This window comes from Synchiropus splendidus, chromosome 10, assembly GCF_027744825.2.
Source record: "Synchiropus splendidus isolate RoL2022-P1 chromosome 10, RoL_Sspl_1.0, whole genome shotgun sequence".
Classification (NCBI taxonomy): Eukaryota; Metazoa; Chordata; class Actinopteri; order Syngnathiformes; family Callionymidae; genus Synchiropus; species Synchiropus splendidus.
The window spans coordinates 18127619-18149475 of NC_071343.1; the positions used below are offsets into that span (position 1 = coordinate 18127619).

Here is a 21857-nt window from a genome sequence, read left to right on the forward strand (position 1 = left end):
ATATCGCTTATTCTGCATCAGTCTAACAATGGCACAATAAATCACAATGGTGGCTATATTCAAGTTTTTATATCACCTTTTTTAAACTAAAGTCAAGAATTTCAAGTACATTCAGAGTAGTGGAAGCCCTGGCCATTGTGTAGTGAAAACATCCAAAAGCAAACAGATGCTTTTGTTTGCTTTTGTTCAGGGATTCCTCTATGTTTGTTGTTGTTGTTATCATCCTAGCTGCCACGTGTCTTGTGCATCAGTGGGATCAGTGGACCAGGAACTCCTGCACTGACAAAGGTTCCTCGTTGTCTGGAGTGCAAACTGTAAATTAAATTAAATTAAAACGATTAATTGCGATGAAAATATTTTAATGCGTTAATTTGTTGTAATTAATTAATCGCAATTAACTCATTATATATAATTAACCACACACACATATATATAACAAGGACGTATTTGAAGCCTTTTAAAGTACACTACTTATAAACATCTGTGCACCCACATAAACATAAGCAACACCACTATATATCGACAGAGAATTTGCTATTAAAGTAAATATAATGTAAAAAATATATATAGATTACTTGAAAGTGTGTCATTTTTATGCTGAAAAATATTTTTACTTTCAGATTTTGTCACTCTCGGCTCAATAAACCTTCACGAAACTTGACTACAAACATGTGTTAGGGTTTTAGTTGAAGCTTTTTTACATTTGGATTAGATAGACATTGCTATGAAACAGAAGGCATCTTGTCCCCCGGGTGCTCCCTGTCTCTCAAACTTTGTAGTTCTAGCAGCTTTGTTTACATGACGTGAAGTGGATGTGAATAGGTGAAAAAGTACAACATAAGCTGTGTAAACCTCACTTTTGCACCGGAAAATCTTCTGTCACTCAGCCACAGTTTACACTATCACTGCCTTCTCCAGGTGTAGAGAGCCACAAGAGAGGACTTGACAAGTTAATGACGGCATGTAGCTTGTAGGCTTATTTGCTTTTGGTTTCTGTGTCCGAGAGGTAAGAGAAGGGTGAAGTGGAAAAGAAGTATTTGTTTTCTAATGTCCAACTTATTTTTTATTTTGGTTTTACAAAGTTGTATTTACACAGAATCACCACTAGGGGATGAAGTTGGTATTCTTTTGAACATGTCCATGCACTAGGTTTTGAAATATAGAAGGATATATAAATATTTCATCTTGTTATACAGTGGCAAAGAATTTATAGACTCTTATCATGAAGGTCATGTGGACTCACTTCTAAAATAGCAATACCCAGCTTGACAGCTTTTTAACTTATTTGAAGTTATTCAAGAATGTGATTTTTTTTATCACTTTGGATGGCGATGCTACCAACACAGCCGCTGTTGTATTAGCTGCCTGATCTAGGAGCTTTTAGGTGTCTGTCTGAACACGTCCACAGGTCTGTGAACGTCTGCTTTACACACATTCCTGTGTCAAAGAAAAGAAAGGCAAAATTGTCTGTTAAATGCTACGTTGCCCTACAGAGTGCAGGCGGGGCTTGATCCATAAACGTATATCCTATTATCCTGTTGCTCTATAATGACAAGTTAATGTCAGTCTTTATTTTTCATCAGACATGTCTCACAACGGCAATGACGCTAATTATTTTATCCCGCCTCGGTATTCAGTGCAATGAAAGAGCCTGGTGCCACAGTAATGCCAGAGCACTCTTTCAAGTGTGTTGAATGGAATACCTGAGAATTTAAATTGTGTTTGGCTTTATAAATTATTGGGGATCAGGGAATGTATCTGTAAAATACTCAGGGCAGACAGCTGGTATGGGTGAAATGAATCTGACTTGTAAGAAAATGTCAGTGTATTTGTACTAGATCATTTTGTGTGAGTCACTGATAACCGAACATTCTTACATATGTAGCTTATTTTGGGTTGTTACAGTATATAATATATGTCGTATTTAGAAACATACATCTTAGTTCAATGACATGAATTTATTGCAACTATAAAAGTTGTTTGTTTCCACTCATATATAATTGTGGAATTTTCTCATAATTGTTTGAAATTAGAGGGCATGGTTATCTTCAACAGTAAAAATTTGTCGGGGACTTTATGTAATAATACACAATGCCCAGTGTCATATCTCTTTCAGAGCTGCCAGTAAAAAAGTAAAAAAATAAAATGGTAAGAAATGTGCTGAATGTTGCTTTGAGCCTTTAATTAAGATTAATTTAGTTGCTTTTTCCCATCAGCCTATCATTATTGAGAATAGATATTGTTTGTATTTTGTAATAATTGTAAATGTTATTAATCATTCTATAGGAATTTGCCATAATGTTTTGATGCAATCCATTCAAGAATGGAGAGTGCATTTGCAAGAGAGTTTAAAAAACTAACTGTGGACACGTGAGCTCAAAAATAACCTCGAGTTTTTTGTCACGCTCTATGGACAAAATGTTTCATAACCAGCCGCAGGGCAGTAATATCGTATTACTTCCAACAGCTGAAATAAAGGAGCAGGGTGTGTGGAGCCACTAAACAGCTGACAGGGCTGTGGGGCCAACCACAGGCTCACACAGCAGCCCATGTGCTGGTCAAGCCAAGCCCTCCTGAGAAGAAACTGACACCCTGTGCATTAATATAAACATAAAATTAATAGGAGTGAAAAATGTATTATCCACACGCAGCACGTGTAATACAAACACAGCGGTTCTGAGATGGGCTAGTGAAGAGTCAAGAGTGGTTGCTATAATGGAGGTGACATCAATAAGGTAACACTTTTCGGGAACACATTAAGCTATTACAGTAATAAACAAATTCCTTGCTTATTTACGGTCAATGATTAATAATTATGAAGTTGTTATCAAGACATGAACATTCAAGATATTAATATTGTAAACATCCATCCGCAATCCTTTTGAATCATTTTGTTTTTATAGTATTTTCGTATTGTACGGATATCAAGATATACGGTGTAAACTTCTAAATATTACATTTTATCTATATTCTTCAGCTGTGCTAGAGTACTCATTAGCATAGTGTTGCATTAGCATGTCTGGACACTAAAATTGTCAAGACATGCTAAACTCTAAAAGTGATGCAGTATTTCTGACATCTGTTTCACCCTCCCAGCCGTGAATGGGTTTTTATTTTGACTATTTATCAATGCCACCTTCATTAAATGTATTTTTATCATTGGTATTAATTGTCTCCCTTTTTCACTTTCCATTTGAGATACCTCAAGACTGCTAACAAGAACTGCCTTTCTACAACAAGTGAAATATTTTTGACAGTTTCTTGTCCCCCAAATTAAAAATACAAAAAAATAAGGTGTTTTATGTTTTGCAGGACATTAATCTACCATTTCAATTGCTGGTATGTACATATTTTTGCTATATATTGATAAATAATCTTGAAATAAATGAAAACATAGTGTCATTGAATAGTTTATTTTTTTCTATTTTCTGTTGTTGTTCTTGAAGTTTTTCTCTCAAATCAACCCCTCAAATTAAGGTTGATCTTTTTCTATACATCTATTTTTAAAAGCCCCGCACAACAGTCACAGAACATGAAGTGGACCCTTGGTAGATTTAATTGCCCAAACCAGTAACTGCCGATTATTAAAATGTGTAATCTGTTTATTAATGCTTAATGTGCGTTCCCTTATATAAAGCATTATCAACATTGACTCTTGTTAATCTCAGTTACAGCAGGTTGTCACATATCAAAGCATTTCATACGTTTATGTGCGAATGTGCCATGTGTGCTGTATTTCCTGTTTCAACAGCTGTATACAGCTGAATTAGTTGGCCATTCTCCTCAAAGATACGCAAACTAATTTCAACAATGATCACACCTAACAACACACAACGCTTATAACACAAGTTTGGTCAGTGACAGTGCCTGGATGAGTTTCATGTCTCTACTTCTACCTAGTTACAATTAGATGAAAAATAAAGGTTGATCATGACATGGACAATTTGTTTTGTTTTAAAAACTTAACATTGGCTGCACTGCAGTTGTTACCCTGTATTAAATAATGAATTCCTCCCTTGTGTACAATGTGCAAATCACAGGTAGTGAAGGTCCTCTGTTGTTAGATTTAATTGCAACACCTCTTGTAAAATCAGTAGTGTCCCCTTGGCTGGTCACCTCAACTATCTTTAGCCCCTGCTGGCAAGTGAGTGGAAGTGCCTGACTTATCTACACTGCTGTCATCGCGGCTGCCAGTATTTTTAGGGGACAGCAGCAGCTGCAAAAGCATTTAACGGTATTCCACGAACAATGACACTTGGGGTGTCCACCGACTGAACACTGCAGAGACAGAGTGACCATTCCGGACTAGTTCAACCTGGAGGAGTCATCTATCGATCAGTGCAACTGGGAAGATGCCGTAGAGGAGCACTTGGGACGTTTAAAGAGAGCATGGGTCACGGCCTAACGCTTACTACATAGTCTTTCAGTGGTGAGAGACATTGCTTCGAAACTCAAAGCATGATTGCTACTGTGGAATGTATGTTGACGGTCGTCGTTGGCAACTGGAGCGAGGTAGGTCATGTGAGGGGTACATGGCGCAGCTTCACGAGGGGCATAGGTCATTCCAATTAAATGAGACGAGTAAACACAGGGGTTAATCTTCTCCCTTCAAACTACTACAGGGAATCAATGATGGCTTTCAGCATGTAATGTAAAATGTGGGTTCCTAAAATGTGCTTGTAGCTGTCTGTGTTGAATGACTGTCAGTGAAAATGAAGAAAGCACTTAAAGAATTATCTGGAAACTCTGGAGAAAGTACAGTGTGAGAATTTGTTACAGTACCTAAATGTATAATGTATATATTTATAATGAATGCTTTTCACATGCCCACTGTACCTGGATGCCTGTACCTTTCGATGCTGACAGACGTAATATTTGACTCTTTCCTCATCGATTTTACCCACTAGATTGAATATCTCACTGTTATGCTATTCAAACTATAAATGATTTCCACCGTGCCATTAAACAATGGAATATCTGCCAAGGCTGGCTCAAATAGTGGCTCGGCATATTTTGACTACATGGTCTCTTGGGCAGGCCGTCACAATTTCTACAGTGTTTGTGTATGCACGCGGGTTCGAGAGCCCTCTTTGTGATACCTGACACACTCCCTCGCAGGTCTTTATTTAGGATGCTCTATATTAAGGACTTTCCCACTGAAATACAGCACCAGCTGTACAGGCTGTGTGTTGTGGCTGCTGTTGAAACAAGCCTCCGCTCGCTGCTAGGCTGGGTCTTTTGACTCATGCGGACAGATCTAATTCAATTAACTCTAATATTCATGCCATCCGTTTGTGCTCAAACACTGTAACTGAAATGGGCAAAGGGCCAGCGGTCACTTCCATTCATTGCTTCTGAAGTACAGTTGTAGAAATTCACATTTAAACGTGACATGAATGATTTCCGTCATGTGCTTTTTGTCTTCCAGATATTTGCAGTGCCGAGTGGGACCATTGCGGCCCAGGAATAAAATTCACTTGATTTGACCTACCCTTGAAAAGGGCGCCGACATGGATGTGTTTGGTGGGGCACCCCGTTTTTTTGCCTACCCAAGGCCTGTCGTGGTTCAGAGTGGCACAGACGCCGTTTTAAAATGTCAGATCGGTGGTGATCCAAGACCTGCCGTTATTTGGGAGAGGAACAATGAAAAACTTGACCCACAAGGACGATACCGCGTTTTTGAAGATGGGAACGTTTACAACTTGATCATTTCCTCAGTGACAATAGAAGACAGTGGTCAGTATATATGTAAGGCCAAAAACTGCATAGGGGAAACCTACGCTGCTGCCACTTTGAAAGTGGAAGGTGAAGCACAAGAGATGGAGTTGCGAGAAGAAAACAAGCCAAGATTTCTCATCAAGCCCTTATCTACTCGTGCCGGCCGTGGAGAGGACGCAGTCTTCTCATGCAAGCTCTGGGGAAACCCCCGACCAGAAGTCGTCTGGGAAAAAGATGGCAGGAAACTCAATGAGATTTTTGAAAGCACACATTTTAGTGTGAGCTACCAGGATGGAGGGTGGTTCCATCTAAAGATCTTCAAGACCCGTGCACCTGATGGTGGTGTGTATACCTGCAAAGCCAGGAACGAGTATGGGGAGGCACTGGCAGGTGCTGTGCTACTTGTTGATGCAGGCCCAGGACACGAGGACGATGGGACTCGCAATGGCTACACAAATGGTCACTGGAAATCTCACCAGGGCAAGCAGAGGACTGCAAGGCAACTGTCGAACCGCCTCAAAGATGACACAGTGACCAAGTCCACAAGAGTAAAAATGTTTGCAGTGACTGAAGGCAAGCATGCAAAATTCCGTTGCTTTGTAACTGGAAAACCAAAACCGGAAATAATTTGGAGGAAAGATGGCCGACTGATACTTTCTGGTAGGCGTTACCTGCTATATGAGGATCGAGAAGGATACTTCACGCTGAAAGTTTTATACTGCAAACAGAAGGACAATGGAGTTTATGTTTGTGCTGCATCAAATACTGCAGGACAAACTCTGAGTGCAGTGCATCTTTCTGTAAAGGGTAAGTAGAGACGTTTCAATATTCTCCAAATGCACGCATGATGTACACTGCTCAAAAAATAAAGGGAACACTTAAACAACACAGTGTAACTCCAAGTCAACCACACTTTTGTGAAATTGAACTGTCCACTTAGCAACAACAGTTATTGACAATCAATGTCACATGCTGTTGTGCAAATGGAAAGGTGGGAATTATAAGCAATGTTTTGGTCACTTTTGAATGCTGGCGGTACTTTCACTCTAGTGGTAGCATGAGACGGAGTCTACAACACACACAAGTGGCTCAGATAGTGCAGCTCACCCAGAATGGCACATCAATGCGAGCTGTGGCAAGAAGATTTGCTGTGTCTGTCAGCATAGTGTCCAGAGCATGGAGGCACTACCAGGAGACAGGCCAGTACAACGTGGAGGAGGCTGTGGGAGGGCAACAACCCAGCAGCAGGCCCGCTACCTCCTTCTTTGTGTATGAAGGAATAGGAGGAGCACTGCCAGAGCCCTGCCAAGTGATCTCCAGCAGGCCACAAATGTGTATGTGTCTACTCAAACAGTCAGAAACAGACTCCATGAGGGTGGTATGAAGGGCAGACGTCCAGAGTTGGGGGTGGTGCTTACAGCCCAACACCGTACAGGATGTTTGGCATTTGCCAAAGAACACCAAGATAGGCCCTGTGCTCTTCACAGATGAAAACAGGTTCATACTGAGCACAGTGAGCCGTGGAGAACGTTCCGCATGACCGGTTTGGCAGTGGGTCAGTAATGGTGTGAGGTGGCATTTCTTTGGAGGGCCGCACAGCCCTCCATGTGCTGAGGTAGCCCGGGATGACATCCACAGACCCCTTGTGAGACCATATGCTGGTGCGTTTGGCCCTGGGTTCCTCCTAATGCAAGACAATGCTGGATATGTGGCTGGAGTATGTCAGCAGTTCCTGCAACACGAAGGCATTGATGTTATGGACTGGCCTGCCTGTTCCCCAGGCCTGAATCCAACTGAGCACATCTGGAACATCATGTTTCGCTCCATCCATCCACCAACGCCAAGTTGTACCACAGACAGTCCAGGAGTTGGTGAATGCTTTTTTGAGATCCGTCAGCAGAACATCCGTCACTTCATCCGGAGCGTGCCTAGGCATTGTAGGGAGGTCATACAGGCACGCGGAGGCCACACACTCTGCTGGGCCTCATTTTTACTAGTTCAAAGGACATTAAATCAAAGTTGGATCTGCCGGTAGTGTGTTTGTCCACTTTAATTTTGAGTATAACTCCAAATCCAGACCTGCATGGGTTGATACATTTGATTTTCATTGATATTTTTATGTGATTTTGTTGTCAGCACATTCAACTATGTAAAGATCAAAGTATTTAAAAAACATATTTCATGAATTCAGATCTACTTCAGTGTTCCCTTACTTTAGTGTTCCCTTTATTTTTTTGAGCTGTGTGGTTTTACTAATTTATATATTGTTCTATTCTCCTCAGTTTTACCTGTTACAGGAAGCAACAAAAGACAGATGCGTAGGATTGAGTAGCAACCACTCACACGTCATGACCCTATGAGCAGACTCACAAAAATATGTATACAATGAACGATATACTGTCAGGAAATATAATTCAAAAACTCTCAACAGTCATTCTCCAATGACATTCACATCTACTTTTTAAATCTGGTAGAGATTTTTTGTGACAACTTTGTCTCATCAATTAGCAGGGCGAAAAGGCAATCCTGACTGCCACTATAATCATTACTCACACTACTGAAACATCTGTCGGTAACATCCAGTTGTGCAGCAGGCTTAAAACCTCTGTGACAGAATGTCTGATATAATCGGTTTACAAATATTTGGTTGTATGGCACATGCTTTGTGTGTATGGCACATGCATTGTATATGCCGCATATAAGTAACAGGTCACATTTTAGTCACATCTAGTCAAATAAGATGGCTTTTTTGAAAATATTATTTAATTTAATAATTGACTTTCCTTTTTTTTCTTTCTTTCATTAATGTTAATGGTTTGCTCCTTCCAACATTTCAATTAAACTCTTAAACAGTGCATCGCTGACCTCTATGGAAAATGGTCCCTGAGATTAAATTACAAATGTTCTTGAATGTGTTAAGTAAAGCTGCATGTAACTATAAGCCTATTCCGAGGTGTTGACCCCTTCTAGAATGGTCTAATCCCACAATTCTTTATTTCTTCTACTGGCCAAACACACAATCCAGATGAATCTCACTCGCCAACGTGTCATTTTTAATTTGTCCGTGAGAAAAAATGCTTACTTTCAGTCTGGCTTTTTAACAAGGAATACATGTCAGCGAAGTGTGTTTTGTTAACGAAAGGAGTACAGCTGTTCATATTAACAGGAATGAGATAGTACTGCTCAAGTTAACAAGGACCTGCCAACAGACTACTTACTTGTGGATAAAATAAGCTGTCAAAAAAACCTGACACCATCAGCAGCATTCAAAGCAACTCAATCTCTGGTCGGTTGGATGATTTATGAAACGTAACAATGATCTGAAATACGACCGGAGAGATATGTGCATGAAATTGATTTCAACAGCAGTATCTGCAGACTCTGATAGCGATAGCCTGTGTTTGGGGCAGGCTGTGGCAGTGACCATGTGACCGGTGCCCTCTGGAATGAGGGTCATATTTCTCACAAGGCTGTGAGGAGTCCAAAGCAATGGAGCACACTGTACAACAGACATATAGGAAGTCATTATTAAACACGGTTTGTTTCTATATTACCTGTATTAACTTGTTTTAAAATGATAAAAACATGAGTGTTACTTAAGATGATACACATTTTATGTTTGTCTGGTGGCAGAGGCTGTCAGACCAGGATCTGTTGCGATGATGATTAGCGTATTTGGTTAATATGATACACAAAGGCACTGCCAATACGATGAATTTGCAGGTGCCTTAGACAAGTTAGCAGGAAAATTCTGAACAAAACAAGGTTTACATCTTACTCCTTAAAATAATTTTGTTAGCTAAAAGTTTTGTCGGTTGATAAGGCATAAAAGTATCAAAAATTTAGATTTTGATGAGTGATTTGTGCTGTAACAGACTTTCGTAGATGTCCTCCACTTGTTGTATTTGGTGAGTGACATTCCATGAAAGACGGTAAAATATTGAACAGGGACAACAACACAGTGTTGTTGGTCAAACCAAATGTAAGATCAAATCACTGAATACTCGGTTATGTGGTGAACACAGCAGACCAAATATAAGAAGCAAACACTTTAATAACGTTGCACATTAGGAAAGGTTTCTTTATGTCTCTCATTTCATCAGAACTGAAACAGTCTGAATGAGAACTGGCACTGTTGCTTCTCTGCTGTGTGGTGGTGTGGGTGAGAGCAGCTTATTGGATGACTGCTCTCCACCAGAGAATCAGATGATTCCGGCCTCTCACTTCCATCACCCACTTGAAATGGTTTTCACTTGAAATGGACTTGTTATGAAATATAAATCAGTTTTCCATATACTTTATTTTTCATGACTTTAATAGTGTTAGATAATTTTGTTTATAATTCCACTGAAGTGCAAAGAGAAAGCTTTTTTGTTTGCATGTGTGTAACAGCGTATCTCTCCTAGTGAAGTCCAATTTTGGACCCCCTTGTGGAGTTCATAAGCATTTGTGACACCCTTTTTGCTGGACCCCACAAGACTAAGCCCCAGTTTGAAGATGAAGACTTCAAATAATTTAATTTCAGTTTGATCCAGAGCCCTGGTTAGGTTTCGCCATTTGTTTTGGATGGTTAGTTTTCGGGTGAGAGGCTGAGGAAAGCATTATGGCAATGAGAAACCTCCCAATGTCCCCACAGGGATAGCAGTACAAATGCCTGTGTGTGTGTGCATGTACATTTCTCCTTTGAGTATTGTGTTCCAGTATTTCAGAACATGTTCTTTTTACATTTGATTTTCAGAAGATAAAAGTTGTATGTAAAGGATACGTTGACTTCATGTTGGGTCAAATGGTCATTTTAAATAATTGTAAATCTACAGGTACATACTTTGGTTATACAGTAAAATATGCTGATAGTGATTCCACCGCGCTGAATGTGATATGAGTATAAAAATACTCAGAAGTCATTTTAATGTTTCTCTTTTGCCCTTCCTGGCAGAACCACCTGTGCGGTTCAAGCAGCCGCTCATTGATCTGGAAGTATGGGAGCGAGATTTGGCAGTGCTGGAGTGTGAAGTTCCAGAGGACTCGGTTCCCATCACATGGTATCTAGAGGATAGACGACTGCAACCAGGAGCCAAATATGGAATGGAGGAGTGGGGAACAAAACGGCGATTAACCATTCGTGACATCGGCGTCGATGATGATGGGATTTACCTTTGTGAAATGCCAGATGGTGGGAGAAGCATCGCAGAGGTTGCTGTGAAAGGTAATCTCTCTATTGCATGTCTGGTGACCCAATGTTCATTTTCTTATTCTCACTTTACCATCAAGGTACCATCACAAGGAAGTTGCCCAGAAAGGTTGACGTATTAGAAGGTGAGAACGCTGCCTTTTGCGTTGAGGTGGAGAAAGAAGAAATGGACATCCATTGGTACAAAGACGGGGCAGAACTGCGTGAAACACATCAAACCATCCTGAAGTCATTCGGTCGCACTCACATCCTGGTCTTTGTCAACACAATGCCACAAGACTCAGGTCTTGTGACTTTTCTTGTTGGCAGATCGAAAACATCTTCTCAACTCCGGGTTAAGGGTAAATCCTCTTAATTTGAATGATGTTTTCTGCACTTTGATTTGGACATTTTAACTCGTTTCGGATTGTTTTTTTCAGCTGCCAAGCATTGCCCACCCAGTTGTCCAGTGGGTGTTCAGATTAACACAGAGCGTGCAAATGCAGCACTTTTATCGTGGGTACCTGCTCAGGACTCGAGAAAGAACCCGCCTTCAGGCTATGTGCTTGAGCGTCAGGAAGTGGGTACTGGCTCACAGGAGTGGCTCCAATGTCTCACCACTGACACCGCTACCTCTGTGGAAATCCTTGGAGACAGCGTTCCTTGCGAAGCGGATTATAGATTCCGAATTTGCAGTGTGAACAAATACGGAAAGAGCAACAATGTCGAGTTCCCCAGAGCAGTTCACTTGGGTAGGTTTGGGGTTGTCTTCCAATCATTTGGGGGTCCTTCATTTAGCCTGATAATAAATTGTGTTTAAATATCTTTCTGCTCTAGTTCCAGTTGCAAGAATACAAGCTCCTCTGCAGGATGCTTTGGTGCCAGAAGGACAAGATGCTGTCTTCTCAATTGAGCTGTCTGCCTCTGTCATTGGCTCCTGGTTCTTAAATGGCACTCAACTTCAAGAGGACGAGCGCTATTCCATGAGGAGGTCACGGACACATCAATCTCTACGTATTCAAGGAGTGCGAGACTCAGACAATGGAGCTGAAATAACATTTATCGCCTACGGGATACGTGACTCTGCAGCACTTTACATCCAAGGTAGGTCGCATCACGTACTACCTAGAAATATCCTGCAGTAAATGTGCATACTCAGTGTTTTTCCGGTTTTGCATGCAGCTCCTCTTGTGAAGTTTTCACCTCTGTCAGAAATGGACCGAAACAAATTTGTTGAAATTGGGAACCCCATTGTGCTCTACTGTGAGCTGTCAGACCCTGTGGCTCCAGTGCACTGGTACAAAAACGGAGTTGAATTAAGCACAAAGGAAGGGCTTCATATCCAATCAGAGGGCACCATGAGAAGAATTGTCATCCAATCAGCAGAGCTGTCACACTCAGGCGTGTATTGCTGTGATGCCATTGATGATGTCATAAGGTTCAACGTGGAAGTAGAGGGTAAGTCTTTTGTTGTTGTTTTTTTATTTTTTTATTTTTACTAACCGTCTTTTGTATTGACATTTACCCATCTTGAGTTCTGCCCTAAGATAATGCGATTCATGAAAGTATCTTGATATCTTTAGCCCCAACTGTGAGGTTTTCAGAAATTCCTGATGGTGAGAGGAACAAGACCATCCAAGTAGGCTGCCCCATTGTTTTGCAATGTGTGCTGTCAGATCCCTCTGCCCAGGTACATTGGTTCAAAGATGGGGCAAAGCTTCATCCTCACAATGGATTAGAAATTAGGTCTGACGGTTTGCTCAGGAAATTGGTGGTGCATTCAGCCAATTTTTATCATTCTGGGCTGTACTGTTGCAAGACAAAGGGTGACACCATCACCTTCACTGTGGACATCAAAGGTGACTACTCACTACATTTTGCAGTTTTAGTGATTAACAAGCAGCTTCTGCAAAATGACTAACTGAAGCTTTGTTTGGGTAAGAGCGAAGCACCGCATTTTCATCTTTGAATAATTGCTTAAGGCCTGTAAATCGCGCAAAAAAAGGTGGCCTGGATATTGCTCTGAGCTTGATGCCGGTTATAACTATGTCCATAGCTCCTCCTGTGAAGATTTTTGATATTCCTGAAAATATGAGGATCAAGTCGATCGAGGAGGGCCGCCCTGTGGTACTACAGTGTGAAGTGTCGGACCCAGCTGGCCCAGTATGCTGGTACAAGGATGAAATACTGCTAGCTACACAGCCAGGATTTGAGATTTCTTCGGAGGGAAGAAAAAGAATATTAGTCATTGAGCGTGCACAGCTGGTCCATTCTGGTTTGTACAGATGCAGCACCAAAGATGATACCGTGGACTTTCAAGTGGAAATCAAAGGTGACTTCACATTTTGCTTTCTTCTTAGTCTTTTCATCCCTTCTTTCTAATGGCCACTAACAAACCCTGCTTATAGAAATCATTATGTGCGTAGTTCTCTGACAAACCTCTTGGGTGAATATCTTTGCAAAGCCAGCGTTTATGGTGTCCATTTTATTTAGCTGTTCTAAATTCTCTATGATAGCTTTACCTGTGATCCACCCTACTATGGCTGAGATTGAGAGAATCAAGTCGCTTGACGTTGGCAAACCATTGGTGATGGAATATGAGGCTGTGGACACTACTGTGCCAGTGTTCTGGCATAAAGATGGTGAACAGATATTTCCATCCAAAGAGTGGGAAATACAGCGTAAAAGCACATTGAGGAGGCTTGTTATCCCATCTGCTGAGCTCTTGCATTCAGGGATATACCACTGTGAAACCCCTGATGACTCTGTCCGCTTCACAGTGGATATAAAAGGTGATTTTATTCAATCTTATGCTTTTTCGAGCAACTGAGCAAGCTTTGCAGAGGTCAGGATGGACTAACAAAAGCAATATTTGTCTTGTTCAGGTTGTGTTTTCTTTGACGTTGTAATCGTTTGTCTGAACTAATCTCTACTGACAAAGTGGATGTGTATATTCTTGAACATGTGAGTGTTTCTTCTTTGAATTGGCCTTGTATGTTTAACAAATAAGCAAATGAACAAACACGGTAGAGTCCACGGTTTTGATCTGAGTCATCATCTTTAGCGCCACCATTGCCACTATCACCGTCACTGAAGGTCACAGAGACCCCGTCGCTTGAATCTACAACCTCTTCTGAGCCATCACCTCGAGTCTCAGACAGTCCAATCAACGTCTCATGGGAAGGGGACTCTCCTGTGAGAGACTTTGACTTGGAACATGAAGCCAACAAGAAGACACTGGTTGTTGAACCAACCCATCCTTCGACTGCCAAAGAATATTATTGTGCGACAGCCGATGATGTTACCCAACTAACAGTAAAAAATGAAGGTGACTTTTTTCTCTTTCTCAACGAAACGGTATGTCTGTCTGTGTGTGTTCTGCTTAAGTGCATTATGCTTCAGAGTTTATTCATTTTTAATTGAAGCCTTCGCTCTTGAAACCTTGACACACATAAGTGTTCCCCTTTATTATCGATAATGCCACCTGTCCATTCTTTACTTGGCTCAGATGTTGAGGACATCAACGCTCCGGTACCACACTGTGCAATTGTTCGGCAATTTGAAATATCCGACCCCATAGCCAAAGCCTGCTGGTATAAAGATGGGACACTGATCTACCCAAAACACGAGGCTGCCTTTGAATCCGTATGCAGTGGCCAAGCATTGTCCCCCCAGGTGTATGACCTGTCTGCTGATGGAAGTTTTGGCTCTGAAACGCCTTGCAGTGCTCAGTCAAATGTGGATATGAGAGGTGGTGTTGCACACTACATTTGCACCATTGAATTGAACAAAGCTACCCGTCAGCTCATTGTTTTCTCTTGGATTTGTCCAAACAGCAGAGCTGTGTCACACTCATGAAGAGATGGGTGAAGTAGCTGAGGCATCTGCCCAGTGCACTGTGGATGTTAAAGGTGATTTGATATATTTCATCATCAGTCATCCATATTAACTGCAACACCATGCAGCTAACAGTAGTAGTATATTCTCAAAATTAATCATCCAAAAGCTTCAATCCATTTTTTTTGCCAAATTCGCTTGTTGTCGTTGTTGGTCCCCTGTCATTTATTTTGCTTTTTTTGGGTTTTGCCAGGATGCTCCTCCACTTACTAACTGTCTTTGTCTCTTCATATAAACTCTTATTGGCCATCTTGGCTCATAGAATTTTACTGTGGCTCTCTGAGTCCGTCTTTCCTGCTCATCTCCACTTGATCCTCTCATTCCCCTTGCTCCTTGAAAATGTTATCCCGTTGCAATGACAACACACTCTTACCAGATGAACAAACCAGTTCATTTGTTCAGATGACACAAATAAGGCATAAATGAACAGATTAAATATCTTGTGGTTTCAGGTGCTTTAGTTGAAGTGAAAGAAGGAGAGCTCAATCACAGACCTCTGTTGGTCGCCTTTCTTACTTGTCTTTGCAATGGATTATCCCATAACTCCATGCTAACCCTCACTGATGTGAAATGTTGTCATGAGAAGATCATCCACTGAAAACCTTTCTTTGTGTACGTCACAATGCCTATAGCTTTTCCACTGACGCACCCGATTGACCAAGAGAGGGACATGTTGGCTGAAGTGGCAATTCCTAATGAAGCTGGGAGACTTTCCTCGAAGTACGAGTCAGGCATCTTTGACACCAGGACAGAACATACCCAGACATATGAAGAACATTCCAGGCATTTAAAAGCTTCTCAGTCATCCACTGGGTACGTGACTGACTGGACACCAAAGGAAGAGACGGAGAGGGTCTCCGACTTTGAAAATGAAATTGAAGACAAAACTATTACTGCCTCTGCGAAGCCCGCAGGAATGGAACATGGCACAAACTGTCTCATTAAAAATGGCCCAGAATCTCCAGGTGAGGAATTCATTTACTATACACAGCACGGAGAAGCCCCTAATGAAGAGAGTGTTGCTGCCTCGCAAACACTTGTCCTGCCTGATGACGTCTGTCACTCCCAAGACTCTGACACTGATACATCAGTGGAATATAATCTTGATGCTGTAACTTTGCGACCAAAAGGCTGTTCCAAATCACAGCAGATGACTGTGCTGTCAGAGCAAGTTTCACCCCAGAAGATATCTATGATCCTTTTGGAACAATCTTCCAACCACTTACAGGTATCAACTTCCAAATCAGATGAGCTGTGTGATGGGAAAGAACACGGTTTCCTCCAAAGGTCTCTCCAGAATTCACAAGCGGATGATGTACACAGCTGTGCACTGCTGCCAGAAGTTCAGTCTGACAATCTATCTCATGATGTTGAAGCTCAAATCCGTCCATTGGAGGTCAGCGATTCCTACAATGCTGAAAGCGTCCACCATGGATGGGTAACAAGTAAAGAGTTGGAGACTCTCACCAATATCCCTACTACATCTCATCAAACAGTGGAGTCAAACATGCCTGGAAAGACTGCCCTATCAGTGGATTTACAACAACTTTCTGCAGTTGCCAAATCAGTCAGTGTTGCTCTGCCTGAGGACACCAGACCTTCCCAACTGGATCGGTTTAATCAGACCAAGCAAGAACCAACGGGGCAAGAACCTTCTTCCAAGAAAAAAATGGAAAAACACAGTACCTTTATCTTTGAGGAAACATCTTCTTCTGAGTTTTCAGACGCTCAGGCCAAGCAGAGCGTTCAGTCGGAGGAGATCTATCTATCAAGGACGTGTGACAGTCGCTGGGGTGACTATGTCACGACTAATAAGGTGGCTGTTGAAGGTGATTTTAATGGCTAGCTTTATCAGAAATCAAGACCTATTTTTTCTATATTTATGCCAAGACAAAGTCGTAAAACGTTACATACAATCCTAATGTTAGCCACTATCGTTTTAGTTTGTTGCCTAAAACAGTTGTATTTACATTTAATTGATCTATGTTATATATACACTGTTGGTGATAGTGATTACATTTTCTTTTGATGTTGCCTCAAAGCATTCCCGGTTCCACTTGTGAGAATTGCAACAGTCTGTGAAGCGGAGAGGAGCAAGGCTTTTGGAGTGGGTGAACCCCTTGTACGGCAAATGTCACCCCCAAATGCTCAAGTTACACAGTACAAAGATGGCGTACTGCTACATGAAGCCGATGGGCGAGATACGCCAGCAGAGGGTTCTGTTAGAGCACTGGTTGTACCGTCAGGTGCACCGTGTCACACAGGGATTTACAGCTGTGAAACATCAAATGATGCGCTGCAATTTCACGTGGACTTTAAAGGTGACACCAGATCATCTCATCTCATATCCTCTGTGGTTTGAAAATGCTTTTGCTTTGCTGAAATTTAAGATTTTATTATTATCTTATTTATTATTTTATGGATTTTGTATGATTTTTATATCCATGCTGGAGCATTATGTCTGTTGACTAATAATGCTAAATGTGTTTTTACACATTAGGCTATTTGGATAAACACTTTCACTCTTGCCCATGCAAACCAATGCGCTGTCATGCCAGGGCTAAATGTTTGAGACAGTTTGTCATCGATGAGACAAGGCTGCAAATTATTTGCCACGACAAACTGGAGTATTTAATGGCTGCTAAAAGCTACTAAATTAATTAGTCAGTCAATAGGGACCAATGTACTGGCATTATTCTGTATTATAATATCCATTTTGGTATCTATTTTAATAGTCATCTAAACTATAATTTTAATAAGGTTAGAGGCCACGCATCTGTCGACGTAACCATTGAAAATGAGCTGCAAGCTCAATAGTCATTCTGCTGCCTCTTGACCCTTTCTCTTATTAAATGATACAAAATTCATTTATTTTTACTGCTAACTAATCATGAGATGGTGCTTCATGCTCGGAATTAATGTTTGACCCAACAATTTCTTGGGAAAATATACATGCTTATTTTTATGATACTTGATAAATGTACATTTAATAATTTGTGTACATTTTATCCTGTAGCGCCGCCTCAAAAACCTTGCACAAAATCTGAGGCCATCCAGAATAGGACTGTCATGACAGACTGTCCCGTTGCTCTAAAACGTGAGCTGTCAGGACCAAGTGGACCAGTGGGGTTGCTCACTGATGGAGTGATACCCGTACCTTCAAACGGAGTATATGTCCAGTCAGAGGGGAATTCCGGGGGCCTAGCTGTCCCAGCAGTAGAGGGTGTTCGCACTGATCACCACTCAAGGTCAAAGGATACTGACATCCATTGTGCTGTGGAAGTCAAAGGTGATGCTCAGCATGCTTGCAGTGCTCAATCTGCCTTGTACTGCTGACTAACTGTGGAATAAGACAAATACATAATACCTACAATTTTAATTAAGAGATAGATAAAGATCGGTGTTCAATCAAAGATACATATTTGGTTTTGTTGCCCAAAGTCAGAGTAGCTATGTTCATTGTTTTATGACAGCAGAGAGAATTACAGTTGCCTTATATATATATATATATATATTGTATGTCTTGGTTCAGTGTCTACATGTGTTTGGCAAATATGAACTTGCGTAGGTAGTGTAGTCCCCATATAAAGGAGTCATGCGATTTGAAATAGAGGTGGTGGTCAGAAGGCTTCTAAAGGAAGTCCCCTTTCGGAATTGACAATAATTCCGAGGAACATATTGGAGAAATGCTATCCCCAAAGTAGCTTTGATACATGTGATGCCACAGTTCTGGTTGCAGTTCTTCATGTGAGGTGGCAGTCCTGTTGCTTTATTAAGATAACATTATAATGTATTTTATATTTGTAATGGATCATTTTTATGCCCTTCTGAAGTTTAGCTATAGAAGAGGAACAATGTTTAGACGATAAATGTAATGTTAAATTTGTTCATAGTTCATTGTCATGGACCTTTTCTTTTTTAGTTACAATATGATTGATATAGTGTATACCTTCTCATGTCATATATTTACCTTAAAGATTATATAATAATCAACCATAGAACTGGGTTGGTGCAGTGGAGACACTGTGTGAACATCATATTTTATTTTATAAAATATATGATTTTTTTACACTGACAATGCAACATTTGATTGTCCCTGAGAAGCAAAGTTTTGTCTTTTTTTCCAGAAACGTCATCACTGAAACCTGACATGGTTTTTTTTTAATCAAGTTTGTATTGTTGTGCTGCTTTTATTTTTGGGTGGAGATGACCTAGGGAAGTCATTTGATCATTGCCCTGCACCATACCTTTTATCGAAATGAGTGTTACAGGTTACCGTATGATCTTTCTTTAGTATCCAGAACAGTGTTGTCTGCAATGTGGGTACACACACAGTAGCAGTTTTGGTTTTGTGTTTTTCTGAGAATAGATGATTATGCAATATGCAGATTTTGTTTTGCTTTACAGGGATATTCAAATGATCTTTTCATTTACAACATCTTTCTTGAATCTTTGGAAAGTATGTTGGACCCAACCTCTTCTCTCTGCTGTCTCTCTTGATACAATGATGCCCACCTTTGATCTGGACAAACAGATAACTCCAGTCTTGTGGGTAGTTTCATGTTATCTCTTAGATGAAGACCTTCTCAGTCCTCATCTTGAAGTTTTAAATGGCTGCTGCCGCCACAACTGAACTAATCTTCCAGCCTTAGTTTTAGCTCTCCACTTATGTAATTTTAAATTCTTTTTTTTTTTAATTAATTAAAGTGTAATGAATGAAAGCTTATTTTTGCTCTTTTTTTAAATAATCTTCTGTACTAATCTAAAGAGCTTCTTCAGCTTCGAATTCAGTCGTGTCTCCTGTTTGTGCTTCTAGTTTGTCCAACTGTACATGTTACACTCACATCTTGTTCTTCTCCTGTGTGTCCTTTATGTTGTCTCTCTCTGTTGAGTCCAGTTAGGGAAGCTGCTTATCAGTTTTAAGGATTGATTATGTTTCCCTTTCAAGTGTACTAAGACAGTCTTTTTGCGGTATCTGAAACATGTAGCTCCTCCTGCGAGGTTCTCAGAGCTTCCAGAGACAGACAGAAACAAGGCCGTTCAAGAAGGCAGTGACGTGGTCCTCAGCTGTGAGCTCGCACGAGACCCCTTGGCTCAAGTCTGTTGGTACAAAGACGGGGAAAAACTTCTCCACCGAACTGATGTGGAAATCCAGTCAGACGGCCTTAGAAGAACTCTTGTCATCCCTGCTGCTCAAAGCATCCACAGCGGTTTGTACAGATGCTCCACAGCAGACGACTCCATCACATTTACAGTGGATGTAAAAGGTGACTTTTCTGTCTTTTTATGCATGAATGTCTTTGTTGTTGGTTGTTGAGTTTTTGTCCCTGTTGTATGTCATTGCCTGGAAATGTTTTCTTCCCTCCAGCGCGTGAGCCGCAGATCAAACCTGTCCCTCTATCAGAAAAGTACAAGATGATTTCAGTCGGTTCTCCGATCATGCTCCAGTGCGAGGTCACCGATCCTGTCGCTCAAGTTTCCTGGTTTAAAGACAGAGTGGAACTTTTTTGCAAAACTGGCTTGGACATGAAGAGAGATGGCAATCTCAGAAAACTAATGATTCATTCTGCAAAGGTGTCTGACTCTGGCCTGTACAGCTGTAACCTTGCTGACGACGTCGTGACGTTCCACGTCGACATTCAAGGTGAACTTCTTCATACTGCTGAGCGACTTTGTAAATACTAAGCATGAAGGGAAAGAGCAGGGCTAACTTCAATCAAATCTAAATTTGGGATGACAAATTCTCACAAGATATAATTCGAGAGAAGATAAAGTGAGTAAACAAAAATAATCGTATCGTGACACAGATGAGTGAGATGGTTGGTTGGTTCTGTAACGGTGTCAAGCACAGTGGCTTCTTATGAAGTTATCAGAGGTACTGACTCAGAGTGTGCTTTAGCTATGGAAGTTGCGAGCAAAGATTCGAGCAGTTTATCAATAGCTTTTGAGGAGGACGAACCAGCTCATGCCAACAAAGGATTAAAGCCCTATTCATTTGAACCACATCCTTCTGGAAGTAAAGACTCGCACTTCCAAGAGGATGAAGGGTCAGATGTTGAAAGATGAGAAAACAAAAACCAAGAAAAGATCAATAATTTATTTCTTGTTTTGAGCTGATGACTGAACACCACCAGTTCTGTCTGATTCTATATCTGATCTATTTGACACTGATGCTACTCTCCTCCTCTTTGATACATTGGTATCTCTTTAGCTGTTTGTTTTTGTTTGAGGCTATGACAGTCGATTTCCAAACCTGTTTGTGACCAACTTCCAGGCCTGATATGAGTGTGCCAAAGATGGTCCTTGTTCCTAGTCCCTTGATCATGTTTTGGGGACGCACTGCCTTACTCTTTCACTGGCACAAATTATAACATCCTGCCACCACTCAACGTATCTTTTCTTCACTGACATTGGAGCTACATCCAATCTAAGAGCCTGTTTACACTGACACCACACAGATCAGCCGGCAGGCTGTTCAACAGAACCAACCTCATAGACGATATAAGATCATTTCAGACTGCATACTTATGCATTGTTCAAGAACCTTGTCAGAGACACTTTAATTATACACTGGTTACGCCTAAAATTCACTAAGCAAAAAGACACAAGCCTATTACTGGGTTCAGTTCGAGTCCAAAAGAATGAGGTTATTTGACATCCTGAACACACTAAATGACCACTACTTCTTTCTTCCATGATCCAAGATAACTTCTGACAGTGAAATTGTTAAAGAGTGCAGCATGAGGCTTAGTTTTCACAACAACACCTTAAGCCCATGAGATCTACAGTGGTCAGACGTTCTCATCATTGATGATCTTGGCTCAGTGCAATGCTGGAAATAAATCTAGTGATATTAGATAAGCTGCAATCAAAGCTATAGACTTCTTCCTTCTTAATGTACATAGAACGAGACCCTTTTTGAAATGTATTTTTTAAATGAATTCGTTATTTTTAGAATTTTGAAATACATTTTGAGCTACATTTATATTTTAATCTCATGATCCAACAAAAAAAAAACTGTACCGTTCTTCCAAAAAAGGCTGAAACCTATAATTTCAGAAAATAGCAAACT

At 40.8% G+C, this 21857-nt stretch overlaps 1 protein-coding gene across 3 annotated transcripts in view; it reads left to right on the forward strand.

The window, feature by feature from the left end:
- The window catches only part of LOC128766495 (obscurin-like protein 1), a 40247-nt gene that overhangs the window by 512 nt on the left and 17878 nt on the right, over positions 1-21857 (forward strand). For 2 of the 3 annotated variants that reach the window (XM_053878213.1, XM_053878214.1), the window contains exons 2-12: positions 5429-6525; positions 10655-10924; positions 10990-11250; positions 11329-11640; positions 11726-11992; positions 12071-12346; positions 12945-13220; positions 13405-13680; positions 13953-14216; positions 19774-20052; positions 20154-20429. In XM_053878213.1, coding sequence (XP_053734188.1) covers positions 5511-6525; positions 10655-10924; positions 10990-11250; positions 11329-11640; positions 11726-11992; positions 12071-12346; positions 12945-13220; positions 13405-13680; positions 13953-14216; positions 19774-20052; positions 20154-20429 — 3772 coding nt within the window. In that variant the 5' untranslated portion in view covers positions 5429-5510. Of the gene's footprint in view, positions 1-4331; positions 4513-5428; positions 6526-10654; positions 10925-10989; positions 11251-11328; positions 11641-11725; positions 11993-12070; positions 12347-12944; positions 13221-13404; positions 13681-13952; positions 14217-19773; positions 20053-20153; positions 20430-21857 lie in introns of those variants that run through there. The other variant, XM_053878212.1, reaches the window with a different exon arrangement.